Below are 18,020 nucleotides of genomic sequence, written 5' to 3'. Positions count from 1 at the left end.
TACGATGTTGTTGCTTCAGTAAAGATTACTGTTAAAGGTATATTTCATCCTTAAATTCTGTCATCATTTACTCACCCTCATGTCTTATCAAACCTGTATGACTATTTTGAAGAAAGTAGGTAACCCAACAACGTCCGCACCTGTTCGCTTCCATTGTATGGACAAAAAACTATCTCAAGTGAATGGGTGCCGATTTACAACATATTTCAAAATGCATCCTTTTGTGTTCCACAAAAGAAAACAAGTCTTATAGGTTTGAAATGATAAGAGGGTTAGTCAATCATTTTTTACTGACTTTTGAGTGAACTTTCACTTGAACACTACTGAAATCCCATATAGTCACATGCATTTCTGGCAGCTTTGGAATGTGTTTAGACTAATCAAATTACAAGATTTAAGCTCAAAATGAGCTCCTACAATGTCCTTATCAATTCAACGAGGCAAAAAGATAAAAAATTATCAGGTCTGGCGATTCAGGTTGAGCCGTTGCTACATAGTTTAAATAAAGTTTATTCAGCTGTTTATGGCTTCACACACATTACCTTTGATTCTTTGGCATATCATGTTTTCTACACTTTATGAATCATATGAAATCATTTTCCAGTACCATATGGGACAAAAACAGATGCTTCAATACACGAACACAGAGATAAGGAACATCTTACCTAATGCAGAAATGGGAAAGATGTTTGGCGCATACATATATCCTTATGTAATGAGCCTTCTGCATCTGTTTGCTCAAGCATAAACAAAGTACTTCAGCGCACCTGCTCTTCATTTCTACAGCTGACTTTAACTTTCCAATTTACCAAATTAGCACTTATCAACGGTTCACTAGCGCAAATGTCTGTGCTTCACAAAAGTATTTTCAGGGTCATTTTGACACTGTTACACCGTCTGTGTGTTTCAAATCAAACCGCTAGCTCACAACAGATTTTCACATGCCGGTTCAGAGCTGGAACCTCTGGGACCGTCCCGTAACGGGTCCAATTCGAGAGGAAGTGGTCTGCCTCGGAGTGTGATTTATAACATTAAAAGTCCTCGAGCGGTTTCCAGTAGTTTCTTACACCACTTTCTTGCCAAGAAAGCAGATTTTCAGACCTGCTCCAGATATCCTCTCTTTCTTCAAGACATGTTGGACCGAGGATTGCTTTCCACCATTAAATCCACTGGCATCTGTGTGCCATGTGAGTTGACGATAAATATGTGGTTGAGCACCCTATAATATTGAATAGATTTATGAGGGGTGTACCTGACACATTAGTGCTAAATCCACAGTGTCATCATACAGATTATTAATGTATTTATACACTGTATATACATGAAGTGAAGCCCCATTTGCACCAACTGAATAGGCCCTACTGTGTCATTTTAACTACCGTGCACCGAGTTTCTTGATTTTTAAAGGCCCTGCTTGTCTCGTGTTTGCACTAAATAAATCCTATGTTTATACGCCTGAGAGTATTATACGGGACTTGTTTGTACAAAGGTGGAAATTCTGGACAGACGGCTGATTGCTTTGTTTATAAACAGTAATGGCATTAAGCGTTTAAAACATAATGATTTATACCATCTGAACGGAATTTGGTTTGTTTGGCAAATTGGGATGAAGACAAGAGCCTAACCTTAGCAAACTTTTTCTCATTGCATAACAGGAGCCGTTGCTTTGGCCTATTATCTTAAAGCTTTCCTGTAGCTCTGTGGTAAGAGCATTGCGTTAACAATGCAAGGTTGTGGGTTCGATCCCAGGGGATTGCAAATACCTATGTAAAATGTATAGGATAAAGCAATGTAAGTCGCTGTGGATAAAAGCGTCTGCCAAATGCCTAAATGTAAATGTAATGTAAAGGCAAATTATAGCCTGAAGGTGTAAAAACGATTTCTTCTGGAGGAATGGTTTCCTCTTGGGCTTAATTTAGAAGTGTTCCTGTTGAGGACGTATGTGTGATTTCACAGCAGACGTTTGTGACAGTTTTATAGAGTGGATGTCTCTTGATCATTTGTGAATGTGAAGTTTGGCTAAAACTGCAGGCGTTTCAGGTGTCCTGAATATTGGCCCATTCCCAGCCACTGTATTCTCATAGCTCACCCACGGTTCAACCACTTTCCATTCGGCTGACCGTTTTATGCAGAATACAAATAGAAATGGCAACTGCTGGCTGAAATATCCGATTTTAGTCTGGCTGATAGTCTGGCACTTAAGTTAGACAGTTTAAGATAATGTTGAAATGAACAAAACAAGCAGAAACAAGAGCCCACAATGATATACAACATCTAAAACAAATATCCTTGAGTTTTAAGTAGGCCTAAAATCAAATTGACTTTCATTTAATCTATTTTACAGTTTTAACCCTCTTGTTATGTTTGGGGTCAAAGTGACACCAAAGCAACTTTTCCGAAAAAGTATCCAGATTGCATTTTAAAGTCTTACAGATAGTAATAAAGAAAACACATTTGTATGATGACATAAATATATGGGTTATATTTTCAGTTATTTTCATATATGTGCCTTCTGGAACTAGAGTTTGAATTAAAAGCAGCAAAAAAAAAATTATTCATCTTATTCTCAAAACGTGGAAGTAAACGATTTGACGTACTTCCTTTGGTCTCAAAACTCCCGTTTTACTAGACGCCCGGTAGAAAAACGTTCGAAAATGGTAACTATTTTACAAACTCACAATGTATAACACAGTGGGAGATAGAAATAAAGTGACTATATATATCAAATACAGTATATTCAATTATTTCCTTTTTTCTTTTGGAGTTGACGGCTCTTCAATGCCAACTATAGAAGCTCAGAATATACCTGTCAACACTCCTGTTTTGGCCTGGAGTCTACCCTTCACTCCCACACATGTTATTTCTCCTGAGACATTCCCGGAACTCGATCACGAAAAGGCAGAGGGGGACCCCTGGACCTCAATTGTGAACAGAACAACAGAGACCATAAAGCGTTGGCAATTAACCCCCCGACCCAAACGCCCCCACCCCGGAATGTGATCGCGGGTCTCCATTGGCATCCAAATGTTGACAGGTATGGCACAGTGACGTACCAATACCTGAATAGTGGGAAAGTCAGACCAGTGTTTGTACATGAAATAGACCACATTCAGCTCTGGTGCCTATATTATGGTCGAAACAAGTGTTTTGTCAAATAAAAACACATTTCTACAAGCTATTATGTCAACTTCCAACTTGTACCTTTGGGTTTAATAATAAATATAAACTGGCCAGTAAAACTGCACACTCGTCTCACTCACACAAACTTGTCAACATTTGGGAACAAATTTATAATTGTTGATATGGTGAAATAAGACAATCTTTATGACGTATGCAGCTGACAAATGCAACGTCCAGAGGATGCAGCCTTTTGTTTGAGAAACGACCTCTCTACATTCCTTAAAGGGGTCATATGGCGCAAACACGTGTTTTTCTGTGTCTTTGGTGTGTTATAAGTTGCCCATGCATGTGAAGGACGCGTACAAGTGCAAAAGTTAAATTGTCGGAATAAAAGATGCCTGAAACGCCTCGTGTAACCACACCCCCACAAATCTACGTCAGTTCTTGGTATGATTTGATTAAGACCGCCCAAATGTATACCCAAATGTATACGCAAGTAAGATGGGCATACCTGTCAGTACAATTGCTCTGGAATCTGATGTTCCAAATATGGTAAGAGGCGTCAAATTTCTGTCACACGCTTGCAGTATTTGTCCAATCACTATGCACTGGTTAACTGGCCAATAATAGCACACCTCGCTTTTCAGAGCGATGAGTTTTGTTAAAAATCTGCGCATTTCAGAGAGGCTGGGCAAAGAGGAGATATAAACATGCACGGTATGTGGAAAATACATGATTTAACCTTAAATCGTGTATACAAATTACATTACATCTAAAACCAAAAAATAATAATAATTTTTATCCATGTCATATGACACTTTTAATCATCAGGATGCTTTTCTTATTCGGCCATTATTCTTCTCCTTCGGCAGGTGCCTTTTTCTGTAAATGTTACATGTTCTATACTGCCACCTGCTTTACAGGAGGTGAATGTAGGAAACATATCAAATATCCCCAGTAGGGAGTGCTCGGGAGAAAAAAAAAAAAAATTAAACGTGAGGGTTGACAGGTATGAGCACAATAAGACTGTTATTAGCTGTAGCGTTATATTATGTTATATTGTGAACTAGAGGAAGTTTCAGGAAGGGCCGCGCAAATATGCATCCCATAGTGACATACTGTTTTTTCTCCCTCAGTGATGTTCTCAGGACTGAGGTATTTTAAAGCATCTATAAATTTAGGTGTCAGTGGGAGCTGCACGCAGGGAGTAAAAACGTTTTCAGCAAAAAAATTAATTCATTGAGACATGATGTTAGTACAATAGGAATGCTTGCTTTTTTCCTACTGAAGTTATGAGTAAAACAGATGAGAGTTCAGTACATAAATTAGAAAGATTCTTTGAAAGTCATTCATTTACAGGCTGAATCATGTGGTTATTCATAACGGTGCACTTTTACACTTGATTGACTGGTACTCACAGTCTCTGCAGTTGTGTATATTTAGAGAAGATGAAATCATCCAGCTTCCTGATCCGATTGCTCTTCAGAGACCTGTTGAATTATAAACAGCCCTGCATTACTGTCAGAGCCATTAAAACGATTTGTTCACCCAAAAAATGACATTTAAAACCTGTCAGATTTTTTTTGTCTGTACAACACAAAACAAACCAGGCTTGTTATTTCTCATATAACATCTTCGAAAACCGTTTGATAGCTTTGTGTGAGCAATCCAAATCCATTTGAAAGTTTTTCACAAATTCTTTCATTAAGTTGATTCGCGTCTTTGTCTTTTTTGAGGCCTAATTTGAACCACCATCCATGTTTGTTATATAAAAAGGAACAGCATGAATGCTTAATACCTCAAAAAATAAGCTGAACATTAACCTAATTATTATTTGGGGTTGAATTAGCGCTGTTGTATCATTTTCATTGCATAATGATGAAATAATACATTTTCCTGGACAGAACTGTAGTTGCCGCTGATATGAATTATTCTGCATTCCTTTGTTTTCCCAAAGCGTCCCCAAAATCTATAAATCACCTCCAAAATCCTCAAAATCATAAATTTTCTCTGAACGTCTCATTCACTTTGCAAAACTCATGATAAATCAAAACAAGAACGATGCAAACATAATAACCACAACCGAAACTCAAACAAAGACCCACGCAAAGCCTTGCACGTAACTCTCTCTACTGCTCCTGATCGAGCGCAAAGAAGTTCTTTATCTCTTTAAGCTTTTTGTCTTACTGGAGTCACATTTGTACTCTTCTGCAGCTACAGGTTAAAAAACCCTTGTGGGAGCAGAAGAATAAAACTCTGCGGATGGTTCCCGGCACGATGTACTTACAACCAAGTCACATTGGAGGAGAGAACGGGCACGGCGTGAAGGTTGACGTTTACACATTCTACCTCAGTCTTCAGTCTGCAGACGCAGTTCTCCGGGTACTGCTGCAGATCTGCACATGATCGACAAACAAAGAGAAATGATTTTGCCCTGATGTCAAGGCAAACGGAATATGGGAGCTTATAAACTCCCCTCCGGAAAATTCAAACATGTCATAAAACTCTAAAATGGTGCATCACAGCAGCTTTAAGTGTGGAGATTTTGACCAAGTCTTTGGGAAATGCAAAAATATGCTAAATAAATAAATAAAATAAAATACAAAAAAAAATTGTGAAAGGGGCAAGTATACTATTTATAGCTATACTTCTTAAAGGGATAGTTCACCCCAAAATATTTAAAATATTTAAAATATTTAAAAACTAAATAAATACATATTTTTTTAACCCTTATATCAGACAAAACCTGTGTACAAATAATTATTTTATGTGTAACAAAGAGAAGATATCTTGAGAAATATCTCAATGGTTTTGTGTTCATACAATGGAAGTCAATGGGGATCCAACTGTTTGGTTACCATGCACTTCAAAATATCTTCTTTTGTGTTCTGCAGAAGAAAGAAAATGAAACCGGTTTGAAATGACATAAGAATTAGCGAAATGGTGAAAGAATTTTCATTTTGGGGTAAACTATCCCTTAAATTCATCAAGTGGAAAAAATAGGTCTTGCTCCCAAGGTTGCATCACCGTTTTGGACTAGTTTGTATTCCATGATGGAAAAGACCCACAAAAGTATAATTTAAACCGATGTATGATTTCTTCCAAAGGTAAGTAGATCAAGACCAGGACACGCACAGCAATCGTTCGGAAGGTCCTGTGTCTCTGCCTTCTTAATAGTGCGATCAAAGATGTCCGCCCATCCGCTGTTGTCCCCTGCAGAAAGACAATTCCAGTCTTTGCATAAGAAAACAGATTACATCAGTGTCACTAATGCGTTTGCTGAAGTGAAGTCAATGTCAATTTCATTTCCAATTGCAACCGTTAATTTTCTAGCTATTTCAAATGGTTTATAATTGAGACCAGCTTTACGTCTGTCAACCTGGGGGAGATATCAGGATTCTAAATCACTGGCAGGAATATTTATGAGGACTCACCGCAGTGTTCTTCATCCGCTCCGTTTTTGCAGTCTCTATGCCCATTACACTGAAGGACTTGGGGTAAGCACACACTCAAGTTTCCGCAGGGGAACTGGCCGAGGGGACATCCTTCTGCCAAAGCCCCACTAGCCATCATGGATGCTGCTGGCACCGATGACAGAAGGACAAAAGACGAGAAAGTTACACCACAGCTATGCATCTCCAAGTACAACATGGACAACAATAAAATGCTCTTGAAATTACTGCAGTGTTTGTGCTTCCATCAGGGCTCCGTTTGAATGAATGAAGGACATTTTGATGGGAATCCATAGCCAACAAGGACCGAAAGATTTAAACCAATTAGAGTGTGACTCCAAATATTGACTGCAATACACAACGACACAAAAGACAACAGCTCATGCCAACAATACGTTTCATTTTATTGTTGGAAAATATGACGTACGAGAAGAAGGGCTCCCCAACGCACAATTACTCTATTTCAGTCTTGACATGATAAAGAGAGGCATTAGGCCAGAACGTAAAAGGAAAACAATCTGCATAAGTCAACTCGTTTTGGCAATAAAAATAACTCGTTTAAACTGCTTCATTTTGCATACTAAATCCTCTCGCTTGAGTTTTTTCTCTTATCTGCTCCCACTAAAGCCAGTCACAAAGTGGACTTGTGATCAATTGCGGCCAAGGGTGGTCCTTCCCAATGCATAGCTTTATCACAATGAAACATGACCTTCCTGACAACCTTGCGTCCAAGAAAAATGCAGTTCTGTTATGTAATTTTTGGAGTAAGTACTTGATTTCAAATACGTGCTGGATGAAAAAGATTTCAGAAAATGTATAGCTGATACAATTTGCTGTTATTGGTGCATCTCAACTAGTTACATGTCACTTTTAAGCCTTTTAAATACACAGTTAAAGAAACTTTAGGGCCTGAAATGAGTTATTTTCAGGAGGCAGACATCTCTTCTGTTATCTCGCTCGGGATATCTTTATCTTTGAAATTAATTTCTTTTCATTTGGAAAGCTGTATGAGATGCTTAAAGCACAGACACACAAAAATCAATAAAAAAGTGACCTTAAAGCACATAAACAGTATAAAATCAACACCATACTATACAGCCTCAGGTCAAGAGCAGACCGATCACGCCACATGCTAATAATGAATAACAAGTTTGCTTGGAACACTATATTTAGTACAAGTTGTTGTTTTTTTACCAGTTTTAGCTTTTCTCTGTATTTTTCTGAATGTATTTTCTCTCTCTCTTTCTTGTAACTTTATTCTAATCTATGTTCCAAATGCTCGCTTGAGCAACTTAGACAGGTAGAGCTTTTCACTGCATGGAAGTTTTGTATAAATGTTGTGTTTTTGTGTCAAATAATGATTTTTCAAACTCTTCAAGCTCTGCAGCGCACCAGAATAATCACAAATCTATTTATGTTTCAAAAGACACTAGTCAAGGTTACAGTTATTCTTGCTTCGATACATTTCTTGAAATGATGCCTTGTATGTGGTGTTCCGTTCCCATGTAATGCATTTGTGCCTTTTCCTGCTCTGCACTGTACAATGTAAACATCATGTCTACGCTGGTGAACTTATGTAGATCTGAGTAAAGTGGTTTGCTATTCTGTATTAGTATAAAGGTATATGCACCTTTTTCGTTTAGTAGGCCATCGTACACTATGATTTGACTGTGCTGCAGAGTTTGTCTGTGCAAGACTCTGAGGAAGTTTTCCTAAATGATCAGGATTACCATCAGAGGTAAATAACATTATTTATATTCAGGTTTCTTGCCTCTCTCTCTATTCAGTATTATTGGTCAGTTTTAAGGGGATTTATTTGTTATAGTTTCTTGAAACAATGATGCTAAAACATTACAATTAATTTTTTAAAACAATAACAGCAATATGAACATGAATGAATGATCCTTATCATTACCTTTGGCTGTACCATCTTGATGTTTGTGTACTTATGATATATATCCCTCTACTGTGTGTGATGTAATTAAGCTCTAAAATAACAGAGTTGAAGATGTTAAAGTTTATTGTTATTTTATTAATTTGTCTGTTTTTCTTTCTCTAAGGTGTCAGTGAAGCCTACATCAGTGCTATGTAAGCAAAAGGTAATTTAAAACGTTTTTTTAAAGTTGTATTTGTATTACTTATTATTGCACTTTTTCAAAAACAGACTGTGGTCCTGAAACTGTCACCCTGAAGTACTGAAGGATCATCAAACTGGGATTTACACAGCTCTGCTCTGTTCACCATTCACTTGCATACAAAACACTATACAAAAAGCAAAACATTTGTTATCTTGAGCTCTGCTAAGGAAAGAACGTCAGGAGGGTTTGGAATATGATGCTGATGAGTAAATGATCACATATTATAGATTAAAATGGGCATTTTTGTTTGTTTAAATAAATTTATATGTGCAGTGAGGTGGGGTTGTTTTATTTCATATTTCATTATTTTACTTTGTTAATGTTATATATATCACAATCAGATGTTAAAGGTCCAGTGTGTCATTTTCCGGAGGATCTATTGACAGAAATGCAATATAATATACAGAACTGTGTCTCAGATGTGTATAAAGACCTAACATAATGAAGGTTATTATTTCCTTAGAATAAGTTATTTCTATCTACATACATCGTGGGTCCCCTTAGATGATTTGTCATGTTCTGTCAGCCGTCATAGTGTTTCCAATGGGAGGGGTGGAGTGAGCGGTAGGTTGCAATTCGCATCAGTGCCGCTAGATTTCAATGACTGGACTCTTAAATAAAACATATTATACTTTTGTGTTGTCTGAAACATTTTCATGTCCGCAATAAATATTTAAAGGAGAATCATGGTGCTGTGTCTGTGTTATGAAATTGTGTTATAGTATATTGTGTTATATAATAATAGCAATAATCATATTAATATTAATTAGAATAATACTGATGACTAAAAAATATGTTCCAAAATGAACTGGTTCTTAAAGCACCTTTTTAAAGTTGCGATCTCCAGGAGCCTCAAATTTTCAGGAGCCTCAAAAGGTTCATTTTCAAACTTTTTCTTCTTAGAGTGTTTGTTTGCCTATTACATTTACTAAAATGTTGGTTTATTTCAATCCAGCATTGGGTCAAACATGGCTAAACCCAACTGCTGAGTTATAAATGAACCGATGGGATGTTTCAATCCTAAATGCTGGGCTGTTTAACCCATTGGTGGGTCGAATATAACCATATTCTGGGTTAACCGTTTCCGTTGATTTTGTCCATATTTGATCTAACATTGGGTTGAAATAACCCAAAAATAAAAGTGGATGCATTTCAGAAACAATAACTGAAATTGATAAACACATCAGATCACAGTGACGTTCATGCCAATTTATCAAACTCAAACAAATGTCTTATATTTTGTAAAATGGGTAAAAATGAATTTAAGATTATTAAAACCTTACAAATAACAGGCTGCTTAATAGGCACTCGGTGCACAGTCTGTGGCCATCACAGCTATTTACCAGTCAAAGTGGATGAAGTGACCAAATGGCAGATAAATTAACGAAGAGAAGAACAGAATACTTAACCAATTACAATAAAAATGTTTTTTTTGCCTGGCTGCAGGCTTAATGGCTGTTACGGATGTGGAACATCCTTCTGACGTCCATCTAAAATGCATTCAGTATATTTGTCAACATTCAAAAATAGACACGCAGGAAAAAAAAACATTGACAAAAATAACTCTAAGGGCACATCATAAACCAAGGCAAGAGATCTGAAGCTTAAACAGCAACTATATTGCGCATGTCTTTTACAGTAGGCTATACAAATAATTCAACAAATTTACCGTTTTCAAATAACTGAATAGTGTCTTTCAGATATTTCTGAGCCTGGAAAGGATCTGTGACCACTCAACAAAAATCTGAGCGTTAGATGTCAAAATGTGGGAGGAAGATCAGAACTCTAAAATTGCATGTAAGATGGAAAACTGTGAGACCAACAACAGTGAGAAAATGAAAACATTTGTGTACTTTGTGTCAAGTCTGCCTAAACTCTCAATAATCATTAGCAGAACCATTTCGCCCAACGTAACAGGGGTGACATTATTTAGTATTTCCACAGCTTAATTAATTACAGTCCCATAACAACCTTTGGATAAAAGAGTAAATAGGTTTTATTGCCATGATATGAGCTTCCTCTCATAAATCTCCAAAGCAAAATTGTGTTATTTTGTATTACCCACATGACGTTCAACATGTTTTTAGACCTCCCGGCGTCTTCGGAACACATGTAAAGATATTTTAGGTGACATCTGAGAGATTTCCAGACCTCCTCATAGACATCATGGTTATAGTTGTTGAGAAGGTCCAGAAAAGTACTAAAGACATGTTGAATTGGTCCATCCGCTCATAATGGCTCAATTACAAAAATTGAAGCGACGACAATCCTATATGTGCGAAAAACAAACTTTAATAAAAACATTCTCCTCTGTCTTGTCAGTCTATGGTACACATTCACAAGAGCACTTCGATGCATGCGCATTCGGTTGAACACATGTTGAACATCATGTGGCTGAGTAAAAAATAACACAGTTTTGATTTGGAGATTAATTTTTTCTTCACCCAAATATACGAATGAACTCAAATCGATTTAAATTTGTATGCTTTGTATAGAATGTAAAGAATCTTATATGGGGTTTAAAGTTGGATAAAATTAACTCAGAATATGGTTACATTTGACCCAAGCATGTTGGGATGAAACAACCCATCATTGGTTACTTTATAACCCAACCGTTGGGTTTGTCCATTCCCCAACATTTAAGTATAATGACAAAATGTGTACTTTTAGTTAAACCTTTAAGACACAGTCATCACACTCTCAATGAGAGTCAAAAGAGCAAACTAAACTGTGCCATAAATTCTTCACCTCCCCTCTTATCCTTCTGTCTTGTACATAACAAAACTTTAATCCCGTTTACCACACCTGGTCCAATGAGGCCTGCAGATCTGGCTTCTTTCACAAACTTGTAAGAAAAACAAGAACTTTTTAACTGTCTTTCTAAACATGCCAGGTGTTGGGATTACTCCAAACAGAAACCTGGTCTTTCACCAAGGTCAGGGAAAAAAGAAAACTTTATAAGCTGTACTGGGATCCAGAAAAAACACAGAGAACCACTTCTTATTTCTGACACATTTAATCTACGGGATTTCTCAGTTCGTGGCATTTGATCTTTATTACAGGAACATTTAAACTGAAAAAACAAATTTTCCCTGTCTATGAATGCAGTCATTTGCACTGTAAAACGCAGATGCACATTTTAAGTCTCCTCGGACGGCGAAGCATGTCTTTGGTTAAGAGGAAGCTAAATACATCCCTCTCAACACACTTACAGGCAGATCCTCTTGCGCGGGGATTGTAAAAGAGATTTATCTGCACTCATTTTATACTGGAAAGGTTAGTACGTTGAATAATGGAATAACTTAAATGTCCCCTTACATATTATATATTCAAGTGTCAGGATTTGTAATGGTATGACCCTGTCAGCCACTTCAAGATGTCAATCATTGTAAGTATGGCTTAATTTTTCCTCAAAAGGTCACATGCCCCTGCTTCTTAAACCAGCTTGCTTGCGGAAGTGTTTCGTTTTTCAATAGAGATTTTTTTAAACACATAATCGCAGATTTTTTAAACATAAACCTAAACCAGCTCAGAGGTGAGCCACACCATTGCACACTTTGGGGCAAAATAATATAAAATGGCAATAAACAGAGAACAACTATTGAAAAAAGAAGGAAAGAAAATTAAATTACAAACTTAAAATGTATTAAAATAACAACAGAAATTACACATTGCTGCTGTCTATCTGAAACCTTAAAAAAAATGTTATTAGTTACCCTTTATGTTTGTTACTGGGTTTTGTGAATATCTTTCTAATAAAATGTATTTAAAAAGTGCTTGTCAACTTTGACAATACAGTAGCCTATTTAATCATTCAAAAAGTACATGTTTTTCCCCTTCCAAGAAAAAGCAAATTTGGACATCAAAGGTTTCCGAAGGACAGCAATAATATTTGAAAGTTATTTTGATATTAAATTAAAATAAAATATAAGACTAGCGGCTTTTTACAAAAACATACATTGGAAGTAAAAGTGAGACCTATTCGTAAATATAATTTTCCCTATCAGTAAAATTAACTGAATTTCTACAATCTGTAAATCCCATCGCAGTTATATAAATGGGGGGGATGTTACCATTAAAAGTTTGGGAACTGCTCCTATAGGCATCTGTAACAAAAAAGTGTCTCATCTAAAAAGCATAAGCTTCGGTTTAACGTTTCATTTTTGTGTACAAACATCTGATTAACATTTTAAAATAACCAGATTCGAAAACAATCTTAATCACCGACATCTGCTGAATGTCCTTCGACGAGGAATTTTTCAGCAATGTACTGCAGATGAGCAAACGCTCACCAAAAAAAAGGCTTCCGGGTTAAAATGAACACATGGAATAAACATCCTGGTGATGTGTGTGTGCTATCAGGAGACCAACACTGAAACGGGAACAAATTAAGAAGCAGCACATAACAGACATCAAATCTGTCGACGTGACAACACAATGTAAACAAAAAGCACATTGCGTATGTGACGCCTATGTGACCCATGTGGCCTGTGAAAACCAAGCCAAAGTCGTTTTTTGATGTAATTTACGGTTTTCTACATAAAATCATCCATAATGTATAGAAGATTGTAAAGAAATCTTTTACATCGACTGAAAGGAAAGAAATTGAATTCATATTGAAATCAATGGTTATAACCAAACTTTGATGCTTATCATCCCATAATTAGAGACTTTTGTCTGTTTTTTACAGACTGGCTCGCATATGAGAAGCATGTATCATCTTCAATACATGTTTGTAAAGCAACCATTTTAACTGCGCAGAAAACTTAAAAATGCTATAGGGTTTGTGGTTTCATGGGTGACTCATATTAGAGATAACTAACTGTGACACTAACATCTGGAAAGAGGCTTAGAGAACTGAACATGACAATGGCAAAAAAAAATTAAGGCGATGTTGCCAAGCAACCATACTTTGTAATGGAATGAGATACTGGCCAACCAGTCTATGATCATTTTCTGTAGGAGGGCTGTAGGAGTTTTAACCCTTTTGTTTCATTGTTTTCCAATCAGTGGATTCTATAATATAATAGTCTCATATTTATGATGCGCAGATTAAATCAATTTAGAAATCCTATCTCCATCAGAAATGTCAATTCATTTAAAGAACAAGGTGTTCACAACACCCCCCACACACAGAGGGACACAAATTATGTGGATAATGTAAACACTAATACAGAAAAAAAAAAAAAACGACTCAAAAAAACATAATGGACAGCATGTGTCTCGTACGTTCTCAAAACTGCCTTATTTACAATACATAGCCGTAAAGTTCCTTGCGGAAATGTGTGCTGTGTTTAATCACATCCAGAGAAAACTATACACAAAGCAAAGCCTAGGTAAGAATTCCAAAAACGACCCTGTCCCAAATATGAAATAAGAAACATGTAATAAAAACAGAGGTATAGTGATAAACTCGACATGCAGTGGCATAAACCGACAAGACCCTGGGCCCCATGCCTGTGATGCCAGGTGTTCATTTGTTAAAGCCTGTCGCAGTGAAATGAGCAGCTGTCACTCCTGTCTCACATAATCTCAATACAAATGAGGGTCACACAACACTGTGGGTCTGTTCGTACGGTTTCATAACGGGTCATTACCTGAACGCCTCAAAATCGAATGCAAGCATGCCTGGAGGCGACGTATAGTCTAGCTATAAGCAGGAGTTTAATAGTGCAGGGGCTTGCGGGAGCAGAACTTGATGTTGATTAAGTCATAACTGAGCCTTGATGTACATCAAATGAACAACTAATTAAACGAGGCTCCTGCATCACTTTATTTGCAGTCAGCCTGTCATCTCATCTGCAGCACAGGTCTTTTAAATCGCCTTTCAAAAGTGCCGCGTCAGATTACCCCAGTGAATCTCTCCCACTAGAATAAAGAAATTTCTCTGCTCTCAATCAAAAGAAAAAAACTGGTCAGATGCTGATATCGGGTTTGTGATAAATCCTGAACAGATTTTGCGACTAAAGTCCACGTGAAATGTTTCGTCTTTGAGCAAATAACCCAAATCCTATTCCAGGGGAAAATATGCGCTTTCACACTGAGATTCCAAGTTTATCCAAACAAAAAGTTTTACATTATGATGCAATAAAAGAAGAATGATTGAAGAAAGTTCCACAAAGAACAGAAGTTGGGCTTTAAAAAAATAGAAGGAAATAGGATAAACGAGAACTTAGAGCCTTTAGAACATTTTGAGTTTATGCCACACACTGAAATTTTATAATGGATTTAATCAAGCTACTTTTTTATGATTATTTATGCATGCACTTGATTTTTTTGAAAGTACATACTTAAAAAAAAGATGCTTCATATGCCATCGAAGAACCTTTGTTATTTAAATGTTTCCATAAATAATCCTTAACATCTGAAGAACCTTTCTGTTTCACAAAAGGTTCTTTGCGGAGAAAAAATGTTCTTCCGATTATGAAAAGATATGATAGAGATATTTTTAAAAAAAACCTTTAGCTGAATGGTTCTTTGTGAACCAAAATAATCCCCACAATAATCTTTATTAAAATTATGTTTGTGAGTAATAAGTGAGGTTCTGCCTGCTAGTTGGACACGGCATTCAGATTATTTCTTATAAGGTCTCTGGCATTAAATCTTTCTACGCCGTGGCTCTACGATCCCTTGCTTTGTTTGCTTGATCCACCTTATTTCACCTCCTTCTGACAGTTTATATAGCTTGTGTAACCGGATATCTGTGAGATGTGGCCTTTACACAGCTCCAGTTTAAAACAAGATAAACAAACCACCTTCACAATGAGTGAATTTTAACTTGACACGGTGCATTAAACAAGGGAAAATTGTATATAACTAATGTTTGGAGTCTAAGATGAAGTCTTTTTGCATTCCCAAAGAATTGTATATGTGGCAATGTAGGCCTACATGCTTCATAAATACATTTAACAAGTTGTTCCACAAACAAAAGCGAAACAATATGTCATATTTAACAAAAGCGGTCACCTGGTTTGATCAAAAGTAAATATTAAAAAACAAAATAAAAGGTCTATTGTGTATTATTTAGTGTTTTTTTTTTTTAAGTTAAACTTTTTAAAAGAATTGCATCACACCAAACACAGCAGAAATGGGACTAAACGTTCCATCCTGACATTGCCAAAAAATAAGGATTTCAAATGACTAAACTGTGTTTGCAAAAGTGTAACTAATAAACTTGTAATGCGAAAAGAAAAGTAGTGAATGAATACCAACCTGAAAAAATGAATATAACCCTGAATAAAAGTCAATGTAATAAATTAAATAGTCCTAAATATAAAGGTTAGTTAGACACTTCAAATGACGCAAAAGCACGACGTTACGATTAAATATTATAAAGTAGAAACAATGGTCTTTCTAGACTCAAAATCTGTTTATTCAACACAATGGCGTGTATGTGTAAAAACATCTCAGACTGTTTATGGCTATTTACACCTCTTGCTTGTATTTTTTTCCTCCTAAAGCTTATATTAAGTATGCAGAGCAAAGTACCGTTTTATTCAAAACCTGTAGCCTCTGATTGACAACCCGTGCCAAAGACCGCAGTGCGCACTGGCTGGGACGCAATTCAATTTAGCCTTTGTGCAGAATGAAGCCACCTGAGCGAACCTGTCCACCGTTTCCAGCTCAACAGGCCAACGATCGCGATATATCATATGCATTTTCAAACTTTTGTCCAAAAGTGAGAAGACTAAAGCGCCATCCCTCACCGTGACAGAGAAGTCGCGTTTTGTTACTGCCGTTAAACTTCTATGAAGTTTGAAAGTGCCTGTAGTTAAACAAGTACGATATTGTGGTGCCAAGGAACAGGGTGTACTGCATGAAGAGTCAAAAGTTCCGGAGGTCTGACACGAGCGTTTTCTTCTGGGAGTTATGAGCAGACTTGCAGAACATTGTATTAGTGTCGTGAACATTGGCAGTGCGCAGAACGATCTTATCTATAGAAAAACGCGTGTTTTAATCTCCTTGTGTAAAATCATCGCAGATACGAATAAAACATATAAAATAATGACAAGCATTCTACAAAAGTTGTTATACCTTAAAGAGAAAGAGTCGTATAGTATTCATTTTCTTCTACTAAACAAAACACTTCAAATTTCACATTCACATCCAAATAACGCCGGTAATTTAATTTTAATGAAAGAGTTTACCTTCGGTTTCAAGCCTGGAGTTGGGAATGAGAAGAATAATGATGATTAATTCCAGGAGAGCGTTTGAAGGATATTTGAAGGATTTCATGATCAAGCCTCTGCCTCTGTTCCGCTCACAGCGATACTGCAAAAGCATTCATGACCGACGCCAAAAGGGCTATTCCCGAATCACACCGTTTCCAAAGGAAGATGCGCGCGGGCGGGATTTCGCAGGGATGAACGTAAAAGCATCGCTTGATCTTTCGGTCCAACTTGCTACCTTCCGTCACCTGCGCCGCTCGGTGCGGACTGAGAGGCGTGATGAACTCTTTTGATCCGTCCCTTCTGGTAAAGCTCAGCCTGACATGATTCATTGAGAATTTCGTCATTGACGCGTGGTTTGAGGGATCATAAACACTCGCGTAAAAGCCAGAGGTCGTCGTTTCATTAAACACATTCACGGGAGTTTAGATTCATGTTCAAAAACGAGACGCGGATTTGATCCGTCAGCGCGGACATTGATGGACACGCGCAATATACTTTTCTTCTAGTTAAATCTAGTTAATAGGTAAACGAAGTTGTGTGGACTATTACTAACCCAACACGTTCTCTGGTTGCTAGTTCTTCATAACCCTGCCTGACAACTCGTGAACTTCCTTTAAAGAAATGCTTGTTTTAAAGCCTGGCCCTTTTGAAACACCCCAATTATTGGCCCTTTTGAAACAATTATTATAATGAACACATTTTTTAAACCCGGTTATTAGTTATAATCAGCCTCTGATGATGACTAATGCGATAGACTTCATGAAATAGAAGCAGGATGGGAGGCTGTTTTGCTGTGTGTCACGCAGTCGTTTTTGACTGACTGCTGTGTTCTGATTGAAGCTCCTGCTGATCAGTTTTTGTCTTCGTATATTAACCCCTATTTTGCCGTAATGCGCTGTTTAACTCTTCTGTAAATGCTGTAAATAAATCCAATACAGCACACAGCCTACTGTAGACGGAATTAACACAGTTTACAAACGCTGTGCTGTAGTTGCGTGAGTTTGAAACTCTGTTGGGATGCTGTGTTAAAGGTCTCGCGAGAACAGTTTGAATTGTCACAACCGACAAGCTTTCGAAGTGTATAAAAGCCTTCAACAATGAATACAAAATTTGGCATGGTTTATACAAATAAAGTAAAT

At 37.0% G+C, this 18,020-nt stretch overlaps 1 protein-coding gene across 2 annotated transcripts in view; it reads right to left on the bottom strand.

Annotated features, from left to right (window-relative positions):
- The window catches only part of rxfp2a (relaxin family peptide receptor 2a), a 37,226-nt gene extending 19,870 nt beyond the window's left edge, over positions 1–17,356 (bottom strand). Inside the window, exons 1-5 of one of the 2 annotated variants that reach the window (XM_056737422.1) lie at positions 16,858–17,356; positions 6,555–6,701; positions 6,256–6,333; positions 5,408–5,516; positions 4,539–4,610 (exon numbers count right to left, since the gene is read on the bottom strand). In XM_056737422.1, the coding sequence (XP_056593400.1) occupies positions 4,539–4,610; positions 5,408–5,516; positions 6,256–6,333; positions 6,555–6,701; positions 16,858–16,993 (542 nt within the window). In that variant the 5' untranslated portion in view covers positions 16,994–17,356. The remainder of the gene's footprint in view (positions 1–4,538; positions 4,611–5,407; positions 5,517–6,255; positions 6,334–6,554; positions 6,702–16,857) is intronic. The other variant, XM_056737423.1, reaches the window with a different exon arrangement.
- Positions 17,357–18,020: the final 664 nt, after the last annotated feature.

Source organism: Triplophysa dalaica, chromosome 22 (genome assembly GCF_015846415.1).
Source record: "Triplophysa dalaica isolate WHDGS20190420 chromosome 22, ASM1584641v1, whole genome shotgun sequence".
Classification (NCBI taxonomy): domain Eukaryota; kingdom Metazoa; phylum Chordata; class Actinopteri; order Cypriniformes; family Nemacheilidae; genus Triplophysa; species Triplophysa dalaica.
The sequence above is the reverse complement of the archived record's forward strand: the minus strand, read 5'-3'. Positions and strand labels throughout refer to the sequence as shown.